Below are 24,994 nucleotides of genomic sequence, written 5' to 3'. Positions count from 1 at the left end.
TGAATTTAAAATAATAATGTCTGGGAACTGTTTGTATTTAGAACTGCACTTCCAGTAGTTACACAGAGACAGTGAATAAAAACAAAAAGCTACAATTTAGTGTGTGTCATGAGTCAGTGAAGGTGAGGTTGTTTTGCAATTGGCTGATCATCAGCAATCTTAAACATAATAGCTCTGCCTATCGATTATATATCAGCTGAAATCCTTTAAGAGGTTGCCATCGTCTCTGTGTATCCTACATAGAATAATATTCAGACAGAGTGAAATAAATTCTTTTCTGATTTTGATTGAATTCAACTGCTGTTGCTTAAAGTTAATTTGGCAAGACGAATGGCTTTGTTACAAAATGAGGTTGAGCTGCAGAGGAGATAGTGCTTTCAATGACAAGTGTTAGAATTGGGAAACAACTGTCTTCTCTCCACAATCTGAGAGTTCTTAGACGTGATTCTAACAGGGCTCAATTAAGACTTGGGCTAAACTGTAGAGACTGCAATAAATATTTCTCAGATCTTTCCACTGACGTCTGAAGTGGTCACTGGCACTGCATTTGAGGCTCTGCATGTATTTAAGGAAGTTATCCATGGATTCATGCAGAAATAGCTGAAAAATTGAATGACATATGTAGAACATATGCAAATATGTAATGGCATAAATGCACCATGTGATGAGCTCCCCCTCAAGATTTAGATAAAAAGCTTCAGGAGGGAAAAGTATGAAACTTCGATGGGTTTTGTGTGTAATATTTTTTAACAGTTAGAAAATTCACATTAATCAGAATCAGCATGGTAGCATTATGGATAGCACAATTGCTTCACAGCTCCAGGGTCCCAGGTTCGATTCGGGCTTGGGTCACTGTCTGTGCAGAGTCTGCACATCCTCCCCGTGTGTGTGTGGGTTTCCTCCGGATGCTCCGGTTTCCTCCCACAATCCAAAGATGTGCAGGTTAGGTGGATTGGCCATGATAAATTGCCCTTAGTGTCCAAAATTGCCCCTAGTGTTGGGTGGGGTTACTGGGTTATGGGGATAGGGTGGAGGTGCTGACCTTTGGTAGGGTGCTCTTTCCAGGAGCCGGTGCAGACTTGATGAGCCGAACGGCCTCCTTCTGCACTGTAAATTCTATGATTCTATGATAATAGGTATATGCAGTTTCATTATGTGTAGTAATTTACTGTTAAATCTGTGAAAGGACTTTTTGTGATATTTAAATCTGTTATCCTAAGCCTTTCAGAGAATTGTAATGATGTTTTGATAACCATCTTGCCCAACCAAGTGTTCTTGCATAAAAAAGTAACAATGTATTATTTTCAATTGGCTACTTAAGCTGATTTCAGTGTAAACAAGGAAAAGATTAAAAGGAAAAGTAATACTTCAGATTTTTGCATATTTTGACAAAATTCTGACTGACACATGGTTGGTATTTCACCTCTTATAGTTAATACGCTAGAGAAAAGAAACTAATGTCTGTTTCAGTTTATGTTCAGTGATGTATCCAGTTCACAAACAAGCGATGCAGTTATACAAAGAGAATCTAACTGGAGTCCGAGCCAAAATTGGTATGAAACAATTGTTTCATATATCTTTTATTCTATGTATGTCATGAATGCACAACAATTATACCTTTCAAACTTATGTTGTTCTATATGGATATTTACTACATTGGGCTGTCCTTGAATGGTTTCAAATATTTTATTTCCCTCTTACCTTTAAAACGTTCTATTATTCACATTTACATGGAATGACTTATGGAGATCTAGAAATTACATTTACTGATCTTTGACTTGTCTACAACTTCTCTAATCTCTCTTACATTATTTTCTTCTTTCTTTTAAATCTGTATTTTACTTCCTCTAGGCGTTTCCCTTGTCCTCATTCTCACTGCTATGCTTCCATTTTCAGCTGCTATAAGGGGTGGGGAATCAATAGCAAGTTTTTTCAAGATGTTTTCTGTGCTGTTTTTACAGTTTGTAAACATCCAGAGGATCTCTGGCAAAGCTAGTATGATCCTTTGAGTGCAACTTCACTCTCTCCCTCCGGCCGTAGAAGCAGAGCTATGTTTTTAAAAATAGAATTTAGAGTACCCAATTATTTTTTTCCAATTAAGGGGCAATTTAGTGTTGCCAATCCACCTACCCTGCACATCTTTGGGTTGTTGGGGCGAAACCCACGCAGACACGGGGAGAATGTGCAAACTCCACACGGACAGACCGGGATCGAATCTGGGACTTTGGCGCCGTGAGGCAGCAGTTCTAACCACTGCAACACCATGCTGCCCCCTGCTACGTTACTTTTTACCATATTGTGGTTCTTCCAGCTCTTAGCTGGAAGAACTTGCTCAGTGACTAAAGCTGACTAAAGTAGAGTCATGACTTCTGGTTGAGCATGCAAACACTGTAAAATCAAGATAACCAGGCGATCTGCTCTCCTCATGCTGGGTTAACCCCTTTATGGCTTTTTCTTTCAATTTAAAAAACCCTTAAAACTATGACATTTTAAGGACAAATAAACTGGCAATTTTTCTTGATCTTGAAAATGCCTTTCCCTTTTTAAATGTATAATTGCCGTTTTATATTAACATTAATTAAATAGTTATAAATGTAATAATGATAATGAAATAGTGATAAATGAAATAATGATAATTAAATACGATAAATTTTAGTCACAGATCTTGGGTATTTAACTGGGTGCTGTACATTAAGAGTATCATTTTCAAGGGAGGACAGCACGGTGGCGCAGTGGGTTAGCCCTGCTGCCTCACGGCGCCGAGGTCCCAGGTTCGATCCCGGCTCTGGGTCACTGTGTGGAGTTTGCACATTCTCCCCGTGTCTGCGTGGGTTTCACCCCCACAACCCAAAGATGTGCAGGGTAGGCGGATTGGGCATGCTAAATTGCCCCTTAATTTAAAAAAAAATGAATTGGGTACTCTAAATTTATTTTTTTTTTAAATAAAGAGTATCATTTTCAGGGGACATCATTTTACTTTCAACCATTATTTTTGCCAAGACAGTCGTTTGAATATTCGAGGAATTCTTTACACCATAAGACTTTCTTTTTCCAATACTCAAGGTGATACGGAGAAAAAAAGCATGAAATATATTTTTTTGCGTCACAGTGTATTAGTAATTATGTAACAGATCAAATGTATTCCAGAGCTTTGCTGTGGAAAATATGGAAAGAGAATTATTTGTTACCAATTATTTGATTAATACGTGTGTCTCTTTTCCGCGTAAATTGTATTTGAATTGGATCTGTGAACTGAATACACATTGGAGATATTGAAACAGATGTTGATGATAAAAAATTCTATCATTACAAAGCAGGTACAAAAGCAGGACGAAACCCTGGGCGACTTTGGCAGGGGTTTGTATCATTCTCTGCATGGTTGCCTCTTTCTTTTGTGAGGTTCTTGGAAAAACAGGGGAAGAAGGAAATGGAAGTAAGTAAAACCCAATCCAGGTTTTTGGGATGAGGCAGCTGGTATTCCAGATCCTTGGTTGATTTCATGAAATATATTTAGCTGTTTAGACAGTTTTTTGCATGCATTTTAATATTTGTTTAAAGAATCAAATGGTTTAAGCTTCAAAGATGTTTCCGTTCAGTTGGAATGAAAAGTGCAATTTCAATATTAATTAAAGTCATAGCTGTTTCAAAATGGCGAAAATGCAAATTAATGCGACTTCTAAACTATTTTCAATTGCACATTTTAGATATAATTTTCTCAACCTAAGCCCTTTATAAATCTGGCTCTTCAGATTCACCATTTAACAAACACATTTGGATCTGATGCTTTTAAATTTAAAAATAATGGCCGTAAAACAATTTTGGAACAACTATAGTACTGGCATAGCTTAACATTTTAATAACATCTTGAGGTTTTGCCATTTCCTGGGTTGAAAATATTTCAAAATCCCTCGCTGTCAATGTCTTTACCATGGTTTAATCCATTGCCTTATATTCCATTTGTTGTATATGGTCTGATAGCTACACAATTGGGCAGACTGATTATTGTCTAAAACGAGGCTTGATGACCTCTGCATGCACCACTGAAGCCTTTTCCCAATGTGATCCATGCGATAGCTAAAATAACACCATCAGATTTATCAGATCTAAAGTGAATGTGTTAACTTGGCTAACCTTGTAATAAATAAAATGCATGTTGCATTTGTTCAGTCTCAATTTTCACTAGAACCTTGGCTTACCCACTCCAGTGTTTTTTTAGACTTTTCTGTGTGGTTGATCCCTGAGAATTATTGATGCATATTACTAATGGCCAAAAGACAGCAAAAGCGGGGTTACCAATACAGAAAACATTATTAGTATTCTGTAACAGAAAGCAAATACTGGTAAATCAAAAACAGACAAGTACCATTGGCAAATGGATAGAAATCTGATCATGTCAGGGACTCTCTTTGTGGATCCGTTGGGAACTCAAGTTTGTAAACCTAAGACCTAGATGAGCTTTCTGTACTGATCTCATTTGAGATTTTTAATATAATCTCATATTTTTATTTGTAGTTGGGAAATTAAACCTGTAAACTGTTATCTATGTTATCCATTATTATCTTATGCTTATTTGTTGAGTTGTCACCAGAATAAAACTGCATTCAGTATCTACTCCTATCTTCATTATGTACCACATTAGGTTATGCTCGCATTCTACCCACCATTCTTCTGAGTATTGCTTCAAAAGCAACTATGGTATCAGTAGGGAGGTTCCCACATGCTGGGGTCGATTTTTGACTGGCTTCACCTGGCATTAGTGAGCAGTGAAAATCTCAAAATGGAGCTGTTATTATGAACAATATGGCAATACTCCATTTTGAAAGGGGTTTACGGCCGGACATGCTGGATGCCTCTTGTTTCAGGCAATAGGCCACTTTTGACAGGGAAATTGAGATGATATGATGTTAACAGATCCCCAATTGTTTTCTTAGGTTGGAATTGCTTGACTCCTGCCCTGGGGTGCTCCTCCAGGGGGCACAAAAATAATCTGGCTGTTGATGTCCTGGGAGACTCCACCCTCCCTGGCTCTCACCCCTTCAAATTGCCCGTCTGATTTTGAGGCCCGTTTGAAGCCCACAGTTGGTTAGTCATAATTAAATAACTCTGTGGCCTCAGAATCACAGGGTTGGCCATCACTGGTTGGCCAGCCAAAAGTCAAGATAGATCCCACTGTTTTTTTTGCTGCTGTTATTTGATACATCAACGGTTGTGATTCAGCACAACATCTTATTTATTTAGTGCTTGGCAGACAAACATGTTGTAAAAACATTAAATACAGATAACTTTCTTGGTAACCCTAACATATTTTTCTTGAGCACATTGTATTGTGCTTTTTATTTGTAGTCTCCGACGAGTAGCTGCCTTGATAGCCAAGTCATTTGGGAAATTCACCACACGGTAATTTTTCAAAAATGACTGAATGTGACCAAGGTTGTATTGTCTATTACACTGCTAGGTCTGCTGTTTTTAATGGCTTCAATTCATGTCAGTATGTAGTAATATTGCCCATTAACGCCTTAGAAATCATAACATTTGACTGCTAAATTGTGCTTCCCTTCATTTATTAATTGTTACCAACTTAAAAATATCTGAAATATTAGTATTCAGTAGTGCCTGGTGATCTGTTGAAATGCATGGTTGGGAGATGGAAAGGACAAAGAGAGGTGATAGTTCACAGACTGACCTGTGAACTTTCACTTCTATGTACAGAAACCCGGTGCAGGGTCAAATCCTTGTTGCCGCCTTGTTGCCATGGTCAGTCTCAACCCTACTTTTCACTACACACCGGGTGCAGCAGGGGTCTAGGTATGTAATTTTTTTAAGGAGTTTTCAAATACATATTTTTAACCTGCAACTTAACTGTTTGCAGAGCAGACAGAGGTTTTTCATGCATGCTTCTTTTTCCCTAAAACTCTTCACAGTTTTTTTTAAACGGTGGCGTAATTATTTTTATTTACATTATGGAATGTTTGATTTATATTTTAAAATGTTCTGAGTGCTTAAGCATTCCTGAATTCGCAGATTGTGTTAATCAATCTGCCTGAAAAGGACTACTTTGAACTATTGTAAGATTTGTTTTTACTGTACCTGTCTACTTATAAACAGGATCAGTTCCTGAAGGCTGCACCTTTAACTGGAGGAGTGGGTGCACATTTGATGCAGAAAATGGGATGGAGGGAAGGAGAAGGGCTGGGGAAAAACAAAAATGGACCTGTAGAACCTATAGTTGTTGACTTCAAAACTGATCGGAAAGGTAATGATGCTCTTTTGTCTTTTGTTTATTGAGACCCAATGAGTAGAATTGCTTCCTCTGGACTCGAAACGTTAGCTCTTTTCTCTCCTTACAGATGCTGCCAGACCTGCTGAGATTTTCTAAAGTGGTGGTCTCACTGCTAATGTAGCAGTTTTTCATGTAGACTATTAAAGTCAAAGTCAGAAGCACGATAATTTAAGTAGCTCATTGGGGTCAGATTTTGTAAATGAGGCAGTGATAGTCTCAAAATAGAATCGGTAACGTTAACTCCCTGCTGCCATGAGCGATATGGCAGGGCTCCATTTTGAAAGGGGTTACGGCCAGACCGCCTGAGTAAAATGATCAAATTGCTCAAAATATTTCTGAAGTTGCTTTTAGGAACTGCTTGAATTACTATCGCAGATTTTACATCTAACAATAATATTCATTACTGAGAAAGCCAGGAAATTCTGAGTAAAGTACAGTTGCCTATATAGAACATAGAACATAGAACAGTACAGCACAGAACAGGCCCTTCGGCCCTCGATGTTGTGCCGAGCAATGATCACCCTACTTAACCCACGTAACCCGTATACCCGTAACCCAACAATCCCCCCATTAACCTTACACTACGGGCAATTTAGCATGGCCAATCCACCTAACCCCGCACATCTTTGGACTATATGATCACACCAGTCACTCAAAACCATTTTATATGCTCTTTGTTGAGCAGTAGGCCTCAAATTCCACTAATTACCTACAACTCTGGTAATCCGGTTGTGCTTTTTACTGCCCATTTTTACACCCGCACAATCGCTCTCCACTGATTTACTGGTGTAACTTTGCCCTCCTTCAATTTCCACCTGTTGTTCGTTCTTTCTCTACATCTCTGCACTCTGGTTTCCGAAGTCACCTACTGGGATCCCAAATGCAAGCTCTCAGTGCCACATGCTGTCCATCTAATGTGACAAGAAAAGTGAAGCACCTTTTACTGGGGAACAAACAAAAAAGCAACTCCATTCTCTTTGAGGACATCTTGTACAAACATATTTTCTAATTCTAATTCAGTGCCAACGCATCACCTTCTCAACTCTGGCTGATAATGCCACATTGATTTTCCGATATTAAAATGTTTTCCATCAGTCAATCTGTGAAAAAGATTTTAAAATCTTCTTAATATTCCAATATTTGGTTATCTTTTAAGTATTAGTGGAGTCTTGAAAGTTAGGTTTATATCAGAAGTATGGTTCTTGCACAAATTAATGACTGATATTTGTGCCATTTTAGGTCTTGTAGCAGAAGGTGAAAAAACACAGAAGAAATCTGCAAATTTCCCCATTGTGAAGGATCTATCAGGTATAATTTAATATATGCCATGTTATCCACTAAATATTGATATTTGTTAATTATGTATTAGCATAGGTAGAGGATTAATTAATGGAAAGGAAGCAAAGGATAGGGATAAACGGGGCATTTCCAAGTTGGCAGACTGTGGTTAGTGGAGTGCTGCAAGGATAAGAATAGTGGAGACTTCCGGTGGCGGCGATGTCCGAGTGAGCTGCACATTCGGCGGGCTCTCACTCCGGCGGGCGTTTAGGGGCTGATTCCCCACGATAGCGGGACCACAGAGCTGAGCGGCGGTGAAAGTGCTGAGGAGCGGGCTGCGGCACATGGAACAGCGGGAGTCCAGGAGGCAGAAGAACAGATAGAAAAAGGGACAGAGACAAAGACCTGAAGAAACTTACCTGGAACCTAAGATGGCGGACACACGGACCCCAGACTCAGCAATCCACCAGGCGCTGGATAACATGCTTCAGGTAATGAAATCCAGTTTTGAAGCGCTGAAGCGGGACAGCTTGGACCCAATCCAGAAAGCGGTGGATCAGCTGAACCAGAGGCTGGATGCGCAAGATGTTAAAGTTAAGGAGCTGGGAGAGGCGGTGGAGGAGCAGGCGGATGCGCAGACGGTTGCGGCGCTAGAAGTTGACGGGCTGAAGGAGCGGCAGAGAAGACTGCTGGACAGAGTGGAGGAGCTGGAGAATAGAGCCCGCAGGAACAACCTGAGGATGGTCGGCCTCCCGGAGGGGGCTGAGGGAGCTGATGCCGCAGCGTTTGTAGCAGACCTATTGATGCAGCTGATGGGGGCCGAAGCCTTTCCGCGACCGGCGGAGCTGGAGGGGGCACACAGAGTGCAGGCAAGGCAGGGGCGGCCGGGCGGACCCCCCCCCCCCCCCCCCCCCCCCCGCCCGATGGTGAATAGGCTCCACAGGTTCGTGGACAAGGAGCGGGTGCTGCGGTGGGCAAAGAGCGCCAGGAGCAGCACGTGGAACAACAGTGTTCTCCGCATTTAGCAGGACCTAAGCCAGGAGGTGGCTCGGCGGCGAGCAGCCTTTAAGAATGTCAAGGAGGTGCTGTTCAAGAAGCACGTGAAGTTTGGTCTGTTGTTCCCGGTTCGTTTATGGGTCATGCACCAGGGCAACACCACTACTTCTCCGAGCCTGAAGAAGCGATGGATTTTGCGAGGGATCAGGGGCTGGTCCCGAAAAAAGGCCCCACGGGCGCGAATTAGGACCCGAGGACTACCGTAGGAAGGTACGCCGAATGGGCCTGGAATGCTATTCAACGGTTTGCTGGGTCAAAGGTGCCAAGCGGAACATTTGGGACTCTTTCCTTTGTTCATGGACATTGGTTTGGGTTGTTTTTTTTTTTCTCTTATGTTTTTGTTTTTTCCTCTTTTTTCTGTTTTTTCCTTTTTGGGCGGATTTGTACATTTTGTGCGCCTCGCGGAGGACACTGGAGCTGGCATGGTAACGAAGGGGGGCCGGTCAGCAAGGGGGGCCAAGGACGTGGGTTGGCGGTTTTTTTTTGTTTTGTTGATGTCCATGCCTTCCTGTGCCAGTGAGTTTGCTCCAGTGGGTTGGAGAGGGGGATGGGGCGCCGGGGAGTTGGGAGGAGGACGGGGAAACAATGGGAATGAGACAGGAGGGCGCCGGAGTGTTGAGTCACCGGGCTAGCAGTTTGGCTAGTCAAGGGAGGCAGAGGCCCTGAGTAGGGTAAATTCGACCGCGACATGTGCCAGGCTCGGGCTGATTCAATTTAAGGTCGTTCACCGGGCCCACATGCCGGTGGCTCGGATGAGCAAATTCTTTGGGATAGAGGACAAATGCGCTAGGTGCGCAGGAGGATCAGCGAACCACGTTCACATGTTTTGGGTATGCCCTAAGCTTAGGGGGTACTGGGAGGGATTTGTGGGCGTCAAGTCCCGTGGGTGCTAAAAACAAGGGTAAGAGTAGAGAGGGATAAAATGGCAGGTAGTACCGGTGGGAGAGGAGCGGGCTTGTGCAGAATGTTACGATTGAAGTATTGAATGTACGTGGATGTTTGCACATTTTTGCCTTTTTTGCTTTCTTTCTATTGATGTCTGTAACTGTTTACAAAGCCAAAAACTACCTGAATAAAATTGTTTATTAATAAAAAAGGTTAAGAACAGTGGCACAGTAGTTAGCACTGCTGCCTCACAGCGGCAGGGGCCCAGGCTTGATTCTGGCCTTGGGTGACTGTGTGGAATTTGAACCACCCCCACCCAATCTGCGTGTCTTTCCTCTGAATGCTCCTGTTTCGTCTCACAGTCCCACAGTCCAAACATGTGCAGATTAGGTGAATTGGCCATGATCAAAGCATGGGGTTATGGGGATAGAGCGGGGGAGTAGGCCTAGGTAGAGTGCTCTTTTGGAGGGTTGGTGCAGACTCTATGGGCCAAATGGCCTCTTTCTGGACTGTATGGATTTTATGGATCAGTACTGGGTCTAAATGACTTAGATGGAGAGGCAGAGAATAATGTATCTAAGTTTGATGATACAACGCTAGTTGGGAATGTAGGCTGTGAGGAGGACAGGGAGGCTGCAAAGAGATGGATTAAGTGAGCGAGAGAAGAAGATGGCAGATGGAGTAAAATGTGGTGAAGTGTGAGATTACTCACTTTAGTTGTAAAAATAGGAAAGCAAAATATTCTTTAAGATGCATGAAACTTGTAAATGTTGATATTCAGTGGGATTTGGGTGTACTGGTATAATGAGCACGTTAGCATGCAGGCACATCAAGTAATTAGGAACGGCACATTGTCCTTAATTGGAAGGAATACAGGAATATAGAAATCTTGCTGCAGCTGTAGAGGGCTTTGCTGAGACCACATTTGGGAGTACGATGTGAATTTTGGCCTCCATATTAAGGAAACAATATACTTTCATTGGAGGCAGTACCGCACAGGTTCATGACATATTTCCCTCAGATTAAAGGGTTGTCCTTTGATGAGAGGGGAGTAAATTGGGCCTATACTGTTTGGAGTTTAGAAGAATAGGACGTGATCTCATTGAAACTTCAGATTGATGTGGAGATGCCTGTGTTGGACTGGGGTGAGCACAGTAAGAAGCCTTACAACATCAGGTTAAAGTCCAACAAGTCTATTTGGAATCACGGGCTTTCGGAGCGTAGCTCCTTCATCAGGTGAATGTGACTAAGATTGACTTAAGATTGTGCTGGGCCTTGACATGGTAGACACTGAGAGATTATTTTCCCTGGCTGGGGAATCTAGATCAAGGGGGCACAATCTTGAGATAGAGGGCCAATCTTTTAGGACTGAGATGAGGAGAAATTTCTTCACTCAAAGTTTTGTGAATCTTTTGAATTCTATACCCCAGAAGGTTGTTAATACTCCATTGTTGAATACATTTAAGGCTGAAATAAGACAGATTTTTGGTCTCTCAGGGTATCATGTGATTTGAGGAGTACGTGGGCAGCAGGGAGGTCATAGAATTTACAGTGCAGCAGGAGGCCATTCGGCCCATCGAGTCTGCACCGGCCCTTGGAAAGAGCACTCCACTTAAGACCCTGCCTCCACCCTATCCCCATAACCCCACCTAACCTTTTGGACACTAAGGGGCAATTTAGATAGCCAATCCACCTAACCCACACATTTTTGGAGTCGAAGGCATGATTGTACTAAATAGTCACTTGGCAGTACAGAACTTGAGTATTGCTGAAAAAATAAACTTTTTTTGTCAAAGCTTTTCATCTTGGACTTATCAGGAAAATTCACAATAATACCAAATGAGAAGGGAGCAACAATTTACCTTGTATAAGAAGAGAGTGCTGATTGAACAAAGAACAAAAAAAGGTACAGCACAGGAACAGGCCCTTCAGCCCTGTGCTGATCATGATGCCCTAACTAAAAAAAAATCTTCTGTCCTTACTCGGTCCGTTTCTCTGTATTTCCTCCCTATTCATGTACCCATCCAAATGCCTCTTAAATGTTGCTAATGTGCCTGTTCCACCATATCCTCTGGCAGCGCGTTCCAGGCACACAACACTCTCTGCGTGAAAAACTCACCCCGCACATCTCCCTTAAACTTTCCCCTCTCACCTTGAACCTTTGCCCCCTTGTAATTGACACTTCCACCCTTGGTAAAAGCCTCTGACTATCCACCCTGTCTATGCGTCTCATAATTTTATAGACCTCTATCAGGTCTCCCCTCTGCCTCCACCAGGCCGTGGGCTGAGCAGGTGCTGTTCCGTTACGGCAAACATTGTTTCTTCCATGGGGATTAAGATATTCAGGTGTGACTGTACCCCTTTTATTAGTTCCTGCGCTTTTGGGTAGTTGCATTCATGGAACAGGAGTCAGCTGAGTTACACTCAAGTGTAGCTAGTAAATTGTGTGGTTTAATCCAGTTTCCAGAGCATTGGAATTGGAGGCCTATAAACAGGGAAGCCACTTAGTGCTGCTTGTCTGCAATGTGAGTGCTAGTTGGCTGGATGAGAGTGCTTTGGAGTTGGGTTAAAAACAGGGAGTTAGGTGGGAGAAGGTGAAAATTAAACATCGGGAGCAGAGCTGTGCGGGAGATTTTTGAACAGAGGCGCGGGAAGGTAAATGGTTTCACTGATTCACTGACTGAGTGTTCCCACTGGGGGGAATAAACTGAAAAATGACACCACAGGAAGGCTGTGATTTGATTGGCTGATAAGGAATCTGTATCAATTTAAAAAAACATTTAAAATTTTACATTTTACATTTATAGTAGAAATCTAGTGCTAGGAAGCATATAGTTAACTGTAACTTATTTTAATTTGATAAGCATCTATTTTTAAATTAACTTATTAGTTCTAGAAATGGCAGTTAGGGGGGTGAAATGCTTCACATGTGAGATGTGGGATGTCCATGAAGCTTTCAGCATTCCGGACAACTACATCTACAGGCAGTGTACCCAATTGCAGCTCCTCACAGACCACAAAGAAGTCATAGAATTTACAGTGCAGAAGAAGGCCATTCGGCCCACCGAGTCTGCACCCGCTCTTAGAAAGAGCACCCCACCCAAGCCCATGCCTCCACCCCAGCCATGTAACCTAGTAACCCCACCTCAACTTTTTTAGATATAAAGGGCAATTTAGCATAGCCAATCCACCTAACCTGCACATCTTTGGACTGGGGGAGGAAACCGGAGCACCGCAAGAAACCCACGCAGACACCGGGAGAATGGTAGCACAATTTGGATAGCACTGTGGCTTCACAGCGCGAGGGTCCCAGGTTCGATTCACCGCTGGGTCACTGTCCGTGTGAGTTTGCACATTACCCCCGTGTCTGCGTGGGTTTCACCCGCACAACCCAAAGATGTGCTGGTTAGGTGGATTGGCCACGCTAAATTGCCCCTTAATTGGAAAAAATAATCGAGTAATCTAAATTTATTTTTTTAAAAGTGTAACTCGTCTGATTAGTATGTTTGCGAATGACACAAAGATTGGTGGAATTGCGGATAGTGATGAGGACTGTCAGAGGATACAGCAGGAGAAAGATTGGTTGGAAACCTGGGCAGAGAGTTGGCAGATGGAGTTTAATCCAGCCAAATGTGAGGTAATGCATTTTGGAAGTTTGGAAGGTCTTAATACAGGTGGGAACTATACAGTAAATGGTAGAACCCTTAAGAGTATTGACAGGCAGAGGGATGTGGATATACAGGTCACTGAAAGTGGCAACCCAGGCGAAGAAGGTGAAGGTAGTCAAGAAGGCATACGGCATGCTTGCCTTCATTGGCGGGGGCATTGAGTATAAAAATTTGCAAGTCATGCTGCAGTTGTATAGAACCTTTGTTTGGCTGCACTTGGAATAAACTGTTCAATTCTGATCGCCACACTACTCGAAGATGTGGAGGCTTTGGAAAGGATACAGAAGAGTTTACCAGGATGTTGCCTGGTCTGGCGGGCATTAGCTATGAGGAGAGGTTGGATAAACCCGGTTTGTTCTCACTGGAACGACGGAGGTTGAGGGGCGACCTGATAGCAGCCTACAAAATTATGAGTGGCATGGACAGAGTGGATAGTCAGGAGCTTTTTCCCAGGGTGGATGGGTCAATTACTAGGGGACATAGATTGAAGGTGTGAGGGCCAAAATTTGGAGGAGATGTGTGAGGAAAGTTTTTTTTACAGAGGGTAGTGGGTGCCTGGAACTCGCTGCCGGAGGAGGTGGTGGAAGCAGGTATGATAGTGATGTATGAGGGGCGCCTTGACAAATACATGAATAGGATGGGAATAGAGGGATTTGGGCTCCAGAAGTGTAAAAGGTTTTTAGGTTAGATGGGCAGCATGGTTGGCGCAGGCTTGGAGGACCGAAAGGCGTGACCCTATGAGGTACTTTTCTTTGTTCTTTGTTGTTATATTTTATTGGTCCACTTTAGGATGATTAAATGTTTTTTTTTCTGTTTGTGTCCTTAGGAAAACATCCTGTTTCTGCATTGATGGAAATTTGTAACAAGAGGAAATGGCCACCACCTGATTTTTTAATGGTTCATGACAGTGGTCCTGATCATCGCAAACATTTTCTGTTTAAGGTGAGAAAATAGGATATTAAAATTCTCCTTTAAGTTTTAAGCTAGTTTCTCCATTTTCATGGGCTACTGCAAAAATACTGAACCGAACAATACCATGAGAAGCAAATAGATGTTTTACACATGTTCACACACAATTAGGACATGTCCAGGTTACTAATATGGAGATCTTGGAATTAGTATGAGCCTTAGCTTTCCTGGCTCCCCAGCGTCAGATTTGGAGGGCTATCCCAAAGATGTGCTGCGGAATCCCACTCGGAAGTTCCCAGGATGTTTTGGGCAGCACGGTAGCATTGTGGATAGCACAAATGCTTCACAGCTCCAGGGTCCCAGGTTCGATTCCGGCTTGGGTCACTGTCTGTGCGGAGTCTGCACATCCTCCCCGTGTGTGCGTGGGTTTCCTCCGGGTGCTCCGGTTTCCTCCCACAGTCCAAAGATGTGCAGGTTAGGTAAATTGGCCATGATAAATTGCCCTTGGTGTCCAAAATTGCCCTTAGTGTTGGGTGGGGTTACTGGGTTATGGGGATAGGGTGGAGGTGTTGACCTTGGGTAGTGTGCTCTTTCCAAGAGCCGGTGCAGACTCGATGGGCCGAATGGCCTCCTTCTGCACTGTAAATTCTATGAAACTAGGTAAGGGTTTACCTGGCAATTGTCCAGAAGCATTTCGCTGCCCGAGTCTCTCCTTGAGTCAAGAAGATCAGGCAAGACTGGCACTTTACAATTTAAGGTATGTCAGTACAGAGTGGCAATCACTGTTGACTGCCGCTCTGAGGATGTCTTTAAGCCATTTTGACTTTAAGCTCCAGAACTCTTCCACCTTGAAACATGGTGAGTGCGGCCACTTAGAAACTAAGCTAAATCAGAATATATATCAGAATATAAAGTACAATACTTGATATATGTTCAGGATAATCTGAATAAAATTGAATATATTGACAAACGGAGGGAGCACTGAACTGTAAGTAAAGCTTTGAATTATTTATGGCAAGATAGCTGAACTCACTTTATAAAGGGGACAGGGGAAATGAGTTTCAGAATGCCCTTCTTAAAAATATATGTAGCCATTATGTCATATCACTAGAAACTTGATGTTCTCCTGCTGTACTCGGAGACATCCCCCTCTGGTCTGTGGTATGGTGTGATAGTGACCCCTCACTCACAGAATACACACGTTGTAATATTCAGGGCTCACAGTGGGGCAACGTTGGCCTAGTTTTATTTGACCCAAGTGTAGTCAACTTTGTAAGCATTTTACAAAAAGTAACAAACTTAGCTATTTATATTGTCAAACAGCTGATGCTTAAATTTTAATCAAAAATCTATGAAAAATAAAATGAACTGTGATAAATTTGCAACTGGTCTCTCTGCAGTGATAAGACTGATCGTCACATTTACAGTCTACACATTTCTGTGATAGGTGATGATCAATGGCACAGAGTACAAACCCAGCTTCCCTAGTCCTAACAAGAAGCATGCCAAGGCTTCAGCTGCCACTATTGCCCTGCAGACCATGGGACTTGTTCCAAAGGACGGTGCTATTTCAGCCGGAAGTTTCAAGAGTGCTTCAGATGATGCTATGTAAATTATTTTCAGTACCTGCCATTAAATTGTTTATAGCTTGTTTAGTGATTATGTAAATAAAGATGTTTTAAATTTGTTGTGGAACTTGATTTTAAGTAAGTTCTTTTCATGAATTGTGAAGCGATATCTAGCACTAATCCCCAGATATTATGTAGAACTTCAGCAATGAGCATGATCATAACAAAATGCATTTGTAAATACACATTTTCAATGAGGCAACCTATGGTTCTTTCAGTAATAAAACCACTTGGCAGTGTTTAAAATTCACTCTGCTTGTTGGAACAGCCACCCATCCAGGCAAGTGGAGAGTATTCAATCACACTCCTTCCCTGTAATTTGTGGATGGTGGACAAGGGAGTCAGGTCAGTTACTTGACCCAGGGTTCCCAGCCTCTAACCTGCTCTTGTAGCCAAAATTTTTATATGGCTAGCCCAGTTGGGTGTCTGGTCAGTGTTAACCCCAGGATGTTGATAGTCGGGGATTCAGTAATGGTAATGCCATTGAATGTCATGGGGCAATGGTTAGATCTGCTCTTGTTGTAGATGGTTATTGCCTGGCACTTGTCCAGGTCTTGCTGCATTTGGAAACATCAACATTTTCTCAGGAGTCTCAAATAGTGCATTCATCAGTGAACACCCCCACTTCTGACCTTACGATGGAAGCAAGGTTGGGCCAAGAACACATGGGTTCTCCTACTCGTCTTATTTACACTATTTTCTTAAACATTGGATCATGAGAAGGCCATTCAGCTCTGTATTTTAACTCCATTTATCTGCCTTGGTTCCGTGATTCTCACCAGACAAAACTCTTTCAATCTTGATTTTGAAATTTTAATTTGACTTAGCCTCAGTTTTGGTGACAGGAATTCCAGATTTCTACTTTACTTTGTAGTTTCTTTGGCTTTTCTGTCAACTTACAATGGATGATAGTTCCTCATGAAAAATTATCCCTATTCCTAGAGTGAGTTTGTTCCTGCCAAGGTAGAATCAAAGACATGCAAATACTGTGGTATCTGAATGTTCAAGATCAAATGAGTTTATCAAAAGAAGTACTTACTAGAATACCTCAGCTGGAGTATTGTGCATAGTTCTGGGAATCACACTTAAGGGAAAATATGGGGTGGAATTCTCTTGTTGGCCAATGCCAAAATTGGGAAAGGTGATTGGGCGGAGAATTGGTTTTGACCCCAAAATTATGGCGTGCGCCAAATCACAATTCTTCGTTGCCTCAACAGCAGCGTCAATATGTTCCACTCCGCATGTACAGTAACCGCCGTTTGCATGTCATTAATAGGCCTGACCCGGTATTCTTCAGGGCCTCCACTGTGCTCCACCTCCACTGGGGAGAATTCCCGACTGCTAAGTTCACTTGTGCTTTTAAAAATTGGGAAACCCACGCCGTTGCTGATGAGGGAAGAGAGAGAAGGTAGGACGTGCAGAGGCACAACCATGGGCTGCCGGTCCTGACACTGGCCTGGTTGGCTGGGGTGGAGCGGGCGGGTGACAGTCCGTGGGGGCGGTGCCCAGATACGGACCACCATTGCCACTGCTCCAAGGCACGGGGGTACACAGCATGCACGGCGGCTGTACGAGCTGGAGCTGCTCGAGGAGGAGGACACTGCAGCAGTGGAGACTGCCCCAGAGGAACAGGAGGCAGCCGGTGAGGATGGCGAGCCGGCCACCCAACAGGCCGCAGGGGAGGAGTAGTGCCTATCATTCGAGGATATGCTGGACCGGACATGCTGTCGAAAACAGTGCGACACGGCTGCTAAATCACGATGCACCTGGCACCCTGGAGGAATTGGGGTGGAGGGGCGGGCGGGGGGGTGGTGGGGGAGAAACACCTACTCCATGTGGCTGTCAAGGTGATGGTCGCACTGAACATCTGCGCCATGGGGTCCTTCTAGGGGCTGAGTGGGGATCTGTCAGGGATTTCACTGAGCTTGGAGCAGCTGCACTGTCACGGAGGCCCTATACGCCCAGTCAGCACAATAGATCCATTTCAATATGTACCGACCCCATCAAGATGCCCGGGCAGTGGGGTTCGCTGCCATCAACGAGATGTCCTAGGTCCAGGGGTGATTGATGTCGCCCTACGAGCGCCTAGAGATGACAGATCGATCTTCACAAACTGAAAAGGTTCCACTCGATGAACGTGCAGCTGGTGTGTAACCATCAGCTATGCATATGCACCCGATACCCGGGCAGTGTGCACGACACCTTCATCCTGGCCCTGGGTTGGCAGTAACAGCTGGTCTGACCCATAGGATAGAGAATCATGACAATCCTTTGTAGGCTGGGCTCCGGTGCTCCAATTGATTTGACAACATCTGGCTCCCGCCCACGATAGCCCTTGCCATGCGAGCTGGTCATTCCATCGCATGGTTCCATCGATTCCCTGGTGGGGGTCGGGGGGTGGGGTGCGTGGAACACCAGAACAGTGAGCTCTGCTGAACCGTGGGTCCCTGGGTCAATGTGATGCGCCAGGGACCGTTGGGGGGGGGGGGGGGGGGGGGGGAGAGAGAGTTTGTACTGCTGCAATTATCTGGCACCTCCCCTCTGGAAGTCACTGGCATGAGCCCCATCACCACCTCCTCCCCCAGGGTGCCCGGTGGACACTGGGCTACTCTATGGGACGGGAGGGGGAGCGGAACTAACCCCTGAGACTCTCCTGCCAGCTAGCGCCACCAGTCCTGGAGGCCTGCTGCCACCTCGACCACAGTCTGCATGCTTGCGGCCATGGAGCACAGAGAGTGGACCACCTCCGCCTAATACTGCACCACATCATGCTGCGACTGTGCCATATCGGCCAGCGCCTGGAAAATGCCACCGATGCACTCAGCCATGGCCGCTGTGACTAGGCCACGCTCAGGAGCATTGCTGCAATGTCCAGGTCGCTCTGGCACATGGCTGCCTGTCATGGCCGTAAGCATCATCTGCACAGATGGTACCACATCCTGCTCCTGTATGCGGTTGGACTCAACTGCACACGTAGGTGCTGGGTGTTCACTGACAATCCTTCATGTAGTCCATGGCTCTGCGACTGTATCTCCACGATCGATGGGACTGTCCATTCCAGAAGCCAGAAACCTGGAGGCTAGTCCCTGGAGCCGGCCCGCCCTCCGACCATCAGCCCCCTTGGGAGTTCCTACCTCAACTTGCTCTACCGGAGCATTTGTGTGGTGTGCACCAGAGTACCCTTGGAACCTCTTCCCTAAATTGCCCAGCTGAGGTGAGTGCATCTGGGATGGTGGGGGATGTTGGAGACAGCTGTGTCAGGAAGTCAGTGTCAACCCCGGACTCGAGCTCCGGGGTGTCTCAGGTTGCGGCCCGATGGCTCCCATCCGTGTCAGTGTCGTCCTCGTTGGTGGTCGATCTCGGGGTTCTGGCTGGGGTCAGGGAACAGCAGACGACCTACCCCATCCCCAGCAGCTCCTGCAAGACACAAGACAAGGCACATGATTGCATCGCGGGTATCTGAGGATAGTAGGCCTGCTGGAGGGAACAGAAGGCAGGAACCCCATTAGAGCAGAGGCCGCTTGCAGCGTTTCCTGCCCTGTGAACTGGGACGACACGGAGTTTATAATAATGGTGGAAATCTCTGACATGGACATGCACCGACTAATCATGGGAAGCAGGGTGACTTTACAGTCAGTGAAGAACTGAGCGTGTTTATGGAGCAGATGGGGGCAGTGGACCCGTAGAGGTACACACATCCAGGAGAGGAGTTCTTCTCCCAGCTACACAAGGTGTACTTGCGTATACTCACTTATAAAGCATGACGTGGAGATGCCGGCGTTGGACTGGGGTGAGCACAGTAAGAAGTCTTACACCAGGTTAAAGTCCAACAGGTCTGTTTCGAATCACTAGCTTTCGGACCACTGCTCCTTACCTCAGGAAGGAGCAGTGCTCCGAAAGCTAGGATTCAAAACAAACCTATTGGACTTCAACCTGGTGTTGTAAGACTTCTTACTTATAAAGCATGCAGAGGCAGGTGAGGGTGGCGAGACAGCAACTGGTCGACTCCATATTGAAGTAGACCAGCAATACTGACTGTAGAGCTTCTGGCGGAGAGGAAAATGCTACAAATGGACTTTGACCTGCTCTCCACTAGGAAGGCAGTTCACCAACTCCGCCAGACACTGGGGAGCTTTTACGAACATGGAGACAAAACCAACCGTCTGATAGCTCACCAGCTGGGAAAGCAGGCAGCCATGTGGGAAATAGCAGAGATTATGGACAACGGCAGACTAGTAACGGAGCCAGAAAAGGTCAACAAAGCATTTGAGGCCTTCTACCAAGGGCTGTATATTTCCCAGACCCCCTAAGGGGACCAGAGGATGAAGTAATTCCTCGATAGACTGGACATACAAGTCATGGGGAGGATAGAAAATAGGTGCTGGAAGCACCATCAGAACTGGCAGCAGCCATGGAGAGCATTAACGCCATGCAGGCGTGAGAGGCGCTGGGACCAAATGGGTTCCTGACAGACTTCTACAAAAGATTTGCAGCACTGGCCCTGCTCTCCACTAGGAAGGCATTTTTGTGGGAGATGTTCACAGACTCACTACCAAGGGGCACTCTGGCACCAACACTAGCACAAGCCTCAATCTCGCTGATACCCAAGAAAGCCAAAGACCCGACTGAATGCAGGGTAAGGGAGCCGGAAACAGAAAGGGTAAGGATGGAGAACTCCTGCATAGGGACATCGCTCCGAGTCCTTGCCACAGCAACACTCCTATCCCCGCCAGCCATGCACTCTACAAGCCCAGTGGTAACGGCCACAGTCCAGACATGGAAACAGCTAAAGCAACACTGACCGAAATGTCCACCATGGCCCCCCCATCTGCAACAATCACAGGTTTGCGCCAGCGACAATGGACGCCACTTTTAAAAGGTAGAGACAGGACGGGGCTGGGGGGGTACGGGGACGTTGACAATTCAGGACTTTTACATGGATGGTAGACTAGAGATGCTAGATAACCTGACGGAGAGGTTCCAACAGCCCAAAGGGAATGAATTACGACACATACAAATTAAAAACATCTCCTGTAAAGAAATTACAACATACCCATGGATGACAGGACAGTCATTGATAGAGCTGTTGGATGCAGGCGCCTCAGAGAAGGGGAACGGCCTGGGCAACTGTTAGAGGAGGCATGCTCCCCCACGGCCACATGTTCTGGGAATGCCCCAGACTCGTTGGATTCTGGACAGTCTTCTTTGAGGCAATGTCTGAGGTCATGGGGGTGAAGGTAGAGCCAAGCCTGAAAATGGCAGTCTTCAGTGTATCAGACCAGCCAGAACTCTTCATGGGGAGGGGAGCTACGCCTTACTCTCCCTAATCACGCAAAGAATCTTGCTCGGCTGGTGATCAGCCACACCACCCAAATCGGCATGTTGGCCGTCCGATCTGTCGCAATAGCTCCGACTGGAGAAAATCAAATACGTCAGACAGGGAACACAAGGGGCAAAGCCGCAGGGAAGAGACCCAAGGGCAAACAGGAGACCAGCAATACATGGGAAAACACACACCAAGGCCAACATTGGGCAGGGCAACTGAGGCATACCAGCCAAATGGGGCCCATAGCCACTGAAGGGGGCAAATGTAATAATAATAATCTTTATTAGTGTCACAAGTAGGCTTACATTAACACTGCAATGAAGTTACTGTGAAAATCCCCTCGTCACCACATTCCGGCATCTGTTCAGGTACACAGAGGGAGAATTCAGAATGTCCAATTCACCGAACAGCACGTTTTTTGGGACTTGAGAGGAAACCGGAGCACCCAGAGGAAACCCACACAGACACGAGAATGTGCAGACTCTGCACAGTGACCCAAGCGGGAATCATACCTGGAATCTTGGATCTGTGAAGCAACAGTGCTACCCACTGTGCTACTGTGTAATATGTAATTGTTTGTTTTGTGCTTTGTTTTTTTTCTTGCTCTTTGGTCGATCTCTTTTCTAATTCTAACTTCGCCTTGATTGTTTTTGTAAGATATACGCACGTACGACACTTGTAATTTAACATTCTAACTCAAATATGTAACATAAAAATGTGAAAACCAATAAAAACATTTATTAAAAAAAGGAAAGATATGACTGTATTGGTGTGAGTGCAGAAGAATGGTTACAGGGATGAGAACCTCTATTATGAAGAGAGATTAGCGAGGTTGGGACTGTTCTCCTTGGAGAGATTTGATAGATGTGTTCTGTAGCCACCTGGGGTGGTCACGTCCCGATTCCAAAATGGATACTCGCAGAGTGCAGGAAAAAATGGACAGCACTAGAAAAACAAGCAGGTGCAAGGTTTCCTGTGGATTGGAACTTGCAGAACCCAGACAGAACTGAAACTACAAGCCATTAGCATAGTAATGCGCTATCTCCGGGGACAAAAAGAAACATTGAAACAATCGGTACCAGGACAGACTCCCCGACGCCAGTGGAGGCTAAAACAAAGGCAGGCCAACGGTTACATAGAGCCCGCCCAATGATCAGGGAATGATCCAGTTATTGGAGAGAATCGAATCAAACGATTGGGACCAAGTTCAGGGTCCGCCCAGAAGGGCGCGAAACCCTGGGGGCTATAAAACAAGAGTTCCCAAGGTCAGTTCGCTCTTACTCCTCTCCATCTTCACCTTGGCCTTTGGCTCTCAGCGACCCGCCAAGCACCAGTCAAGTAAGTCTTAAGGTCAACGCACGCTACGAGATAGGCACTCCTATCTACTATTCCATACCAGTTCGAAGCCAGCAGTATCAGAACTGTACAACGGCCATTGTTCCTCTGACTGAGTGGGCACTCAAGGCTAAGTATAGGCCTTTAGCAGTAGTTGTAGTTTAGCGAGTAGAGTTTCTGCATGAGTAATAATTGACTGTGTCTGTAAATAAATGTGCATTGATTTCAAACTTACTAACTGATGTATCGAGTCACTGATCAGTATTTGGTTTGAACCTTGTGGTGGTATCAGAAAGATACCTGGCGACTCTTGAGCAAAGGTAATTAAAACAGAGCAAATTAAGGGAAAGCATAACAAGCAACAGTTCAAAATCATGAGGGGCTGGATAAAGTAGTTAGGGAGGAAACTTCGCACTCATAAAAGGATTGAGAACAAACAGGGCACAGATTCAAAGTGATTTGCAAAAGAAGCAAATGCAATGAGAAAAACAATTTTCACACAGCATTTGGTTCAGGTCTGGAATGCACTGCTTGGCAGTCTGATGGAGGCAGGTTCAATTGAGGCATTTAAAAGGGTCTTAGATGATTTTATTAGAAACAGTGTGCAGAATTACAGGGAAAGGGCAAGAGAATGGCACTAAGTCATAATGCTCAAAGAGCTGGTGCAGAATGATGGGCCAAATAGCCTCGTCCTGCACTCTAACAATTGATCCTGAAATCAGCAGTCTGTGCTGACTGCTATGATATGTTTCATCAAAGTACTTGCATGGCAAAAACCAAACAAATGACAGGACTTTGGCCCACTGGAACTAGATTCATGAAATTACTACCTATGAAAGACTTTTACATGGATGTGGGTATCACTGGCCACTAGATTAATCTTCACTCATAATGCACAATCTAACATACGGCAAGAAATCTAATTTTGAAGATGTGACTAAAATAGTTACATTTGGATGCATAATACAGTACTGCTGTTGACTCACTGCAGCTCTGGTAAAGACCCGAGGGGGCAGAAAGCATAACTCTTCAGCAATGTCCAACCTTTGGGTCAGCAGATTGTTCACTTGTCAACCAATGGGACTCTGAATTTGATTTTTGTTTGGCAAAATTTCAAAGCATCAGTTCAACCAGACTGGAAATAAGTAGCACACACACTTGCATGACGGACAAAAATAAGTTTGAGAACTTGTACAGTTTAAAAAAAAACTAGGACATAAATTTAGTAAATATAATACTTTATAAACAATCAGGTACTTAAACATTTAGAAAGGCAGTGCCACAAAATAGTGCATTTAACAAATCTATAAATTCTGTAAAAACCTGACTCTTAATTAAAACATATTTGGCACTTACAGAGTTAGTGCCACTTCACAAAATGTTTGTATTCAGTTGGTTGTGGGCAAATCAAATTAATTTAAAACTAAATAGTTACTAATATTTATCTCTACCATATTTCTAAGATTTGCGATCACCTTTCAGACATTTTCTTTTATGTAAATTGCTTGATAATCAACTTCATTGCAGATTAAAATACAAGCAAAATACTGTGGATGCAGGAAATCTGAAATAAAAACAGAAAACGCTGGAGAAAATCAGGTCTGCAGCATCTGTGGCGAGAAACAGAGTTCACAGTTTGAGTCCATGACTCTTCTTCAGATGTTTTTCCAGCATTTTTAGATTTTTATTCCACAAGTAGACTGCAGTTTTCCACAAACATCTTTATCTTGTGTCATGATTTGGTAAATAGGTCAAATATTTAACAGTAAAGTGCTGACTAGAAAGTACGCTGTCCACATTCTCCTGCCATCTCAGACAGCTGCAAACACCAGATTTTCTATCACAGGCTAAAACCACTCAGATTTATAGAATATTAGTGCAGAAGGCCATTCGGCCCAGCAAGTCTGCACCGGCCCTTGGAAAGAGCACCTTACTTAAACCCACGCCTCCACCCTATCCCCATAACTCAAAGGGGCAATTTAGCATGTCCAATCCATCTAACCTGCACATCTTTGGACTTGGATAAAATATGTTACAGGGTATAAGCAAAATGCCAGACAATCCGATCTTTATACCAAAGGCCTTTTTTCGAAAAGTGGACAGTCATCTCTGACTTCGTATGGGCGGGGAAGGTGCCAAGGGTGGGGAGGACCCTGCTACAGAGTCAGAGGCAGCATGGGGGGGGGGGGTTTGGCATTGCCAAACTTGCTTCATTATTATTGGGCAGTGAATGTGGACAAGGTGAGGCGGTGGTGGGAAGGAGAAGGGGTAGAGTGGGTTAGGATGGACGAGGAATCTTGTAAGGGGTTTAGTTTGAGGGCTATGGTGACGGCAGCATTGCCAATGGCTCCGAGTAGGTATTCAGGGAGCCCATTGGTGCAGTCCACAGTGATGATATGGAATCAGTTGCGGAGGCATTTTAGGGTGGAAAGGGTGTTGATGCTAATGCCGCTGTGCGAGAATCATAGGTTTGAGCCGGTAGGGGGGGGATTGATAGTGTATACAGGAGGTGGAGGGAAGTGGGGCTTGTCAAGGTGAGGGATTTGTATTTGGAGGAAGGATTTGCCAGTCTGGAAGAGTTAAGGGAGAGGGTAGAGCTGCTGAAGGGGAGTGAGTTCAGGTATCTATA

General features: G+C 44.6%; 1 protein-coding gene across 11 annotated transcripts in view; it reads left to right on the top strand.

Moving 5' to 3' along the window:
* The window catches only part of LOC119968812 (protein SON), a 106,532-nt gene extending 90,761 nt beyond the window's left edge, over positions 1–15,771 (top strand). The window contains exons 9-14 of one of the 11 annotated variants that reach the window (XR_005461247.1): positions 1,471–1,553; positions 3,318–3,433; positions 5,710–5,805; positions 6,106–6,253; positions 7,520–7,588; positions 13,994–14,109. Coding sequence is in view for 5 of the 11 variants with exons in the window: in XM_038801626.1 (XP_038657554.1) it covers positions 1,471–1,553; positions 3,315–3,433; positions 7,520–7,588; positions 13,994–14,109; positions 15,524–15,688 (552 nt within the window). In the remaining 6 variants the exon portion in view is untranslated. Of the gene's footprint in view, positions 1–1,470; positions 1,554–3,314; positions 3,434–5,709; positions 5,806–6,105; positions 6,254–7,519; positions 7,590–13,993; positions 14,110–15,523 lie in introns of those variants that run through there. The other 10 variants (XR_005461246.1, XR_005461249.1, XR_005461248.1 and 7 more) reach the window with 10 other exon arrangements.
* The last annotated feature ends 9,223 nt before the right edge of the window (positions 15,772–24,994 follow it).

Source organism: Scyliorhinus canicula, chromosome 7 (assembly GCF_902713615.1).
Source record: "Scyliorhinus canicula chromosome 7, sScyCan1.1, whole genome shotgun sequence".
NCBI classification, from domain to species: domain Eukaryota; kingdom Metazoa; phylum Chordata; class Chondrichthyes; order Carcharhiniformes; family Scyliorhinidae; genus Scyliorhinus; species Scyliorhinus canicula.
This window is presented reverse-complemented; position numbering and strand designations above follow the sequence as displayed.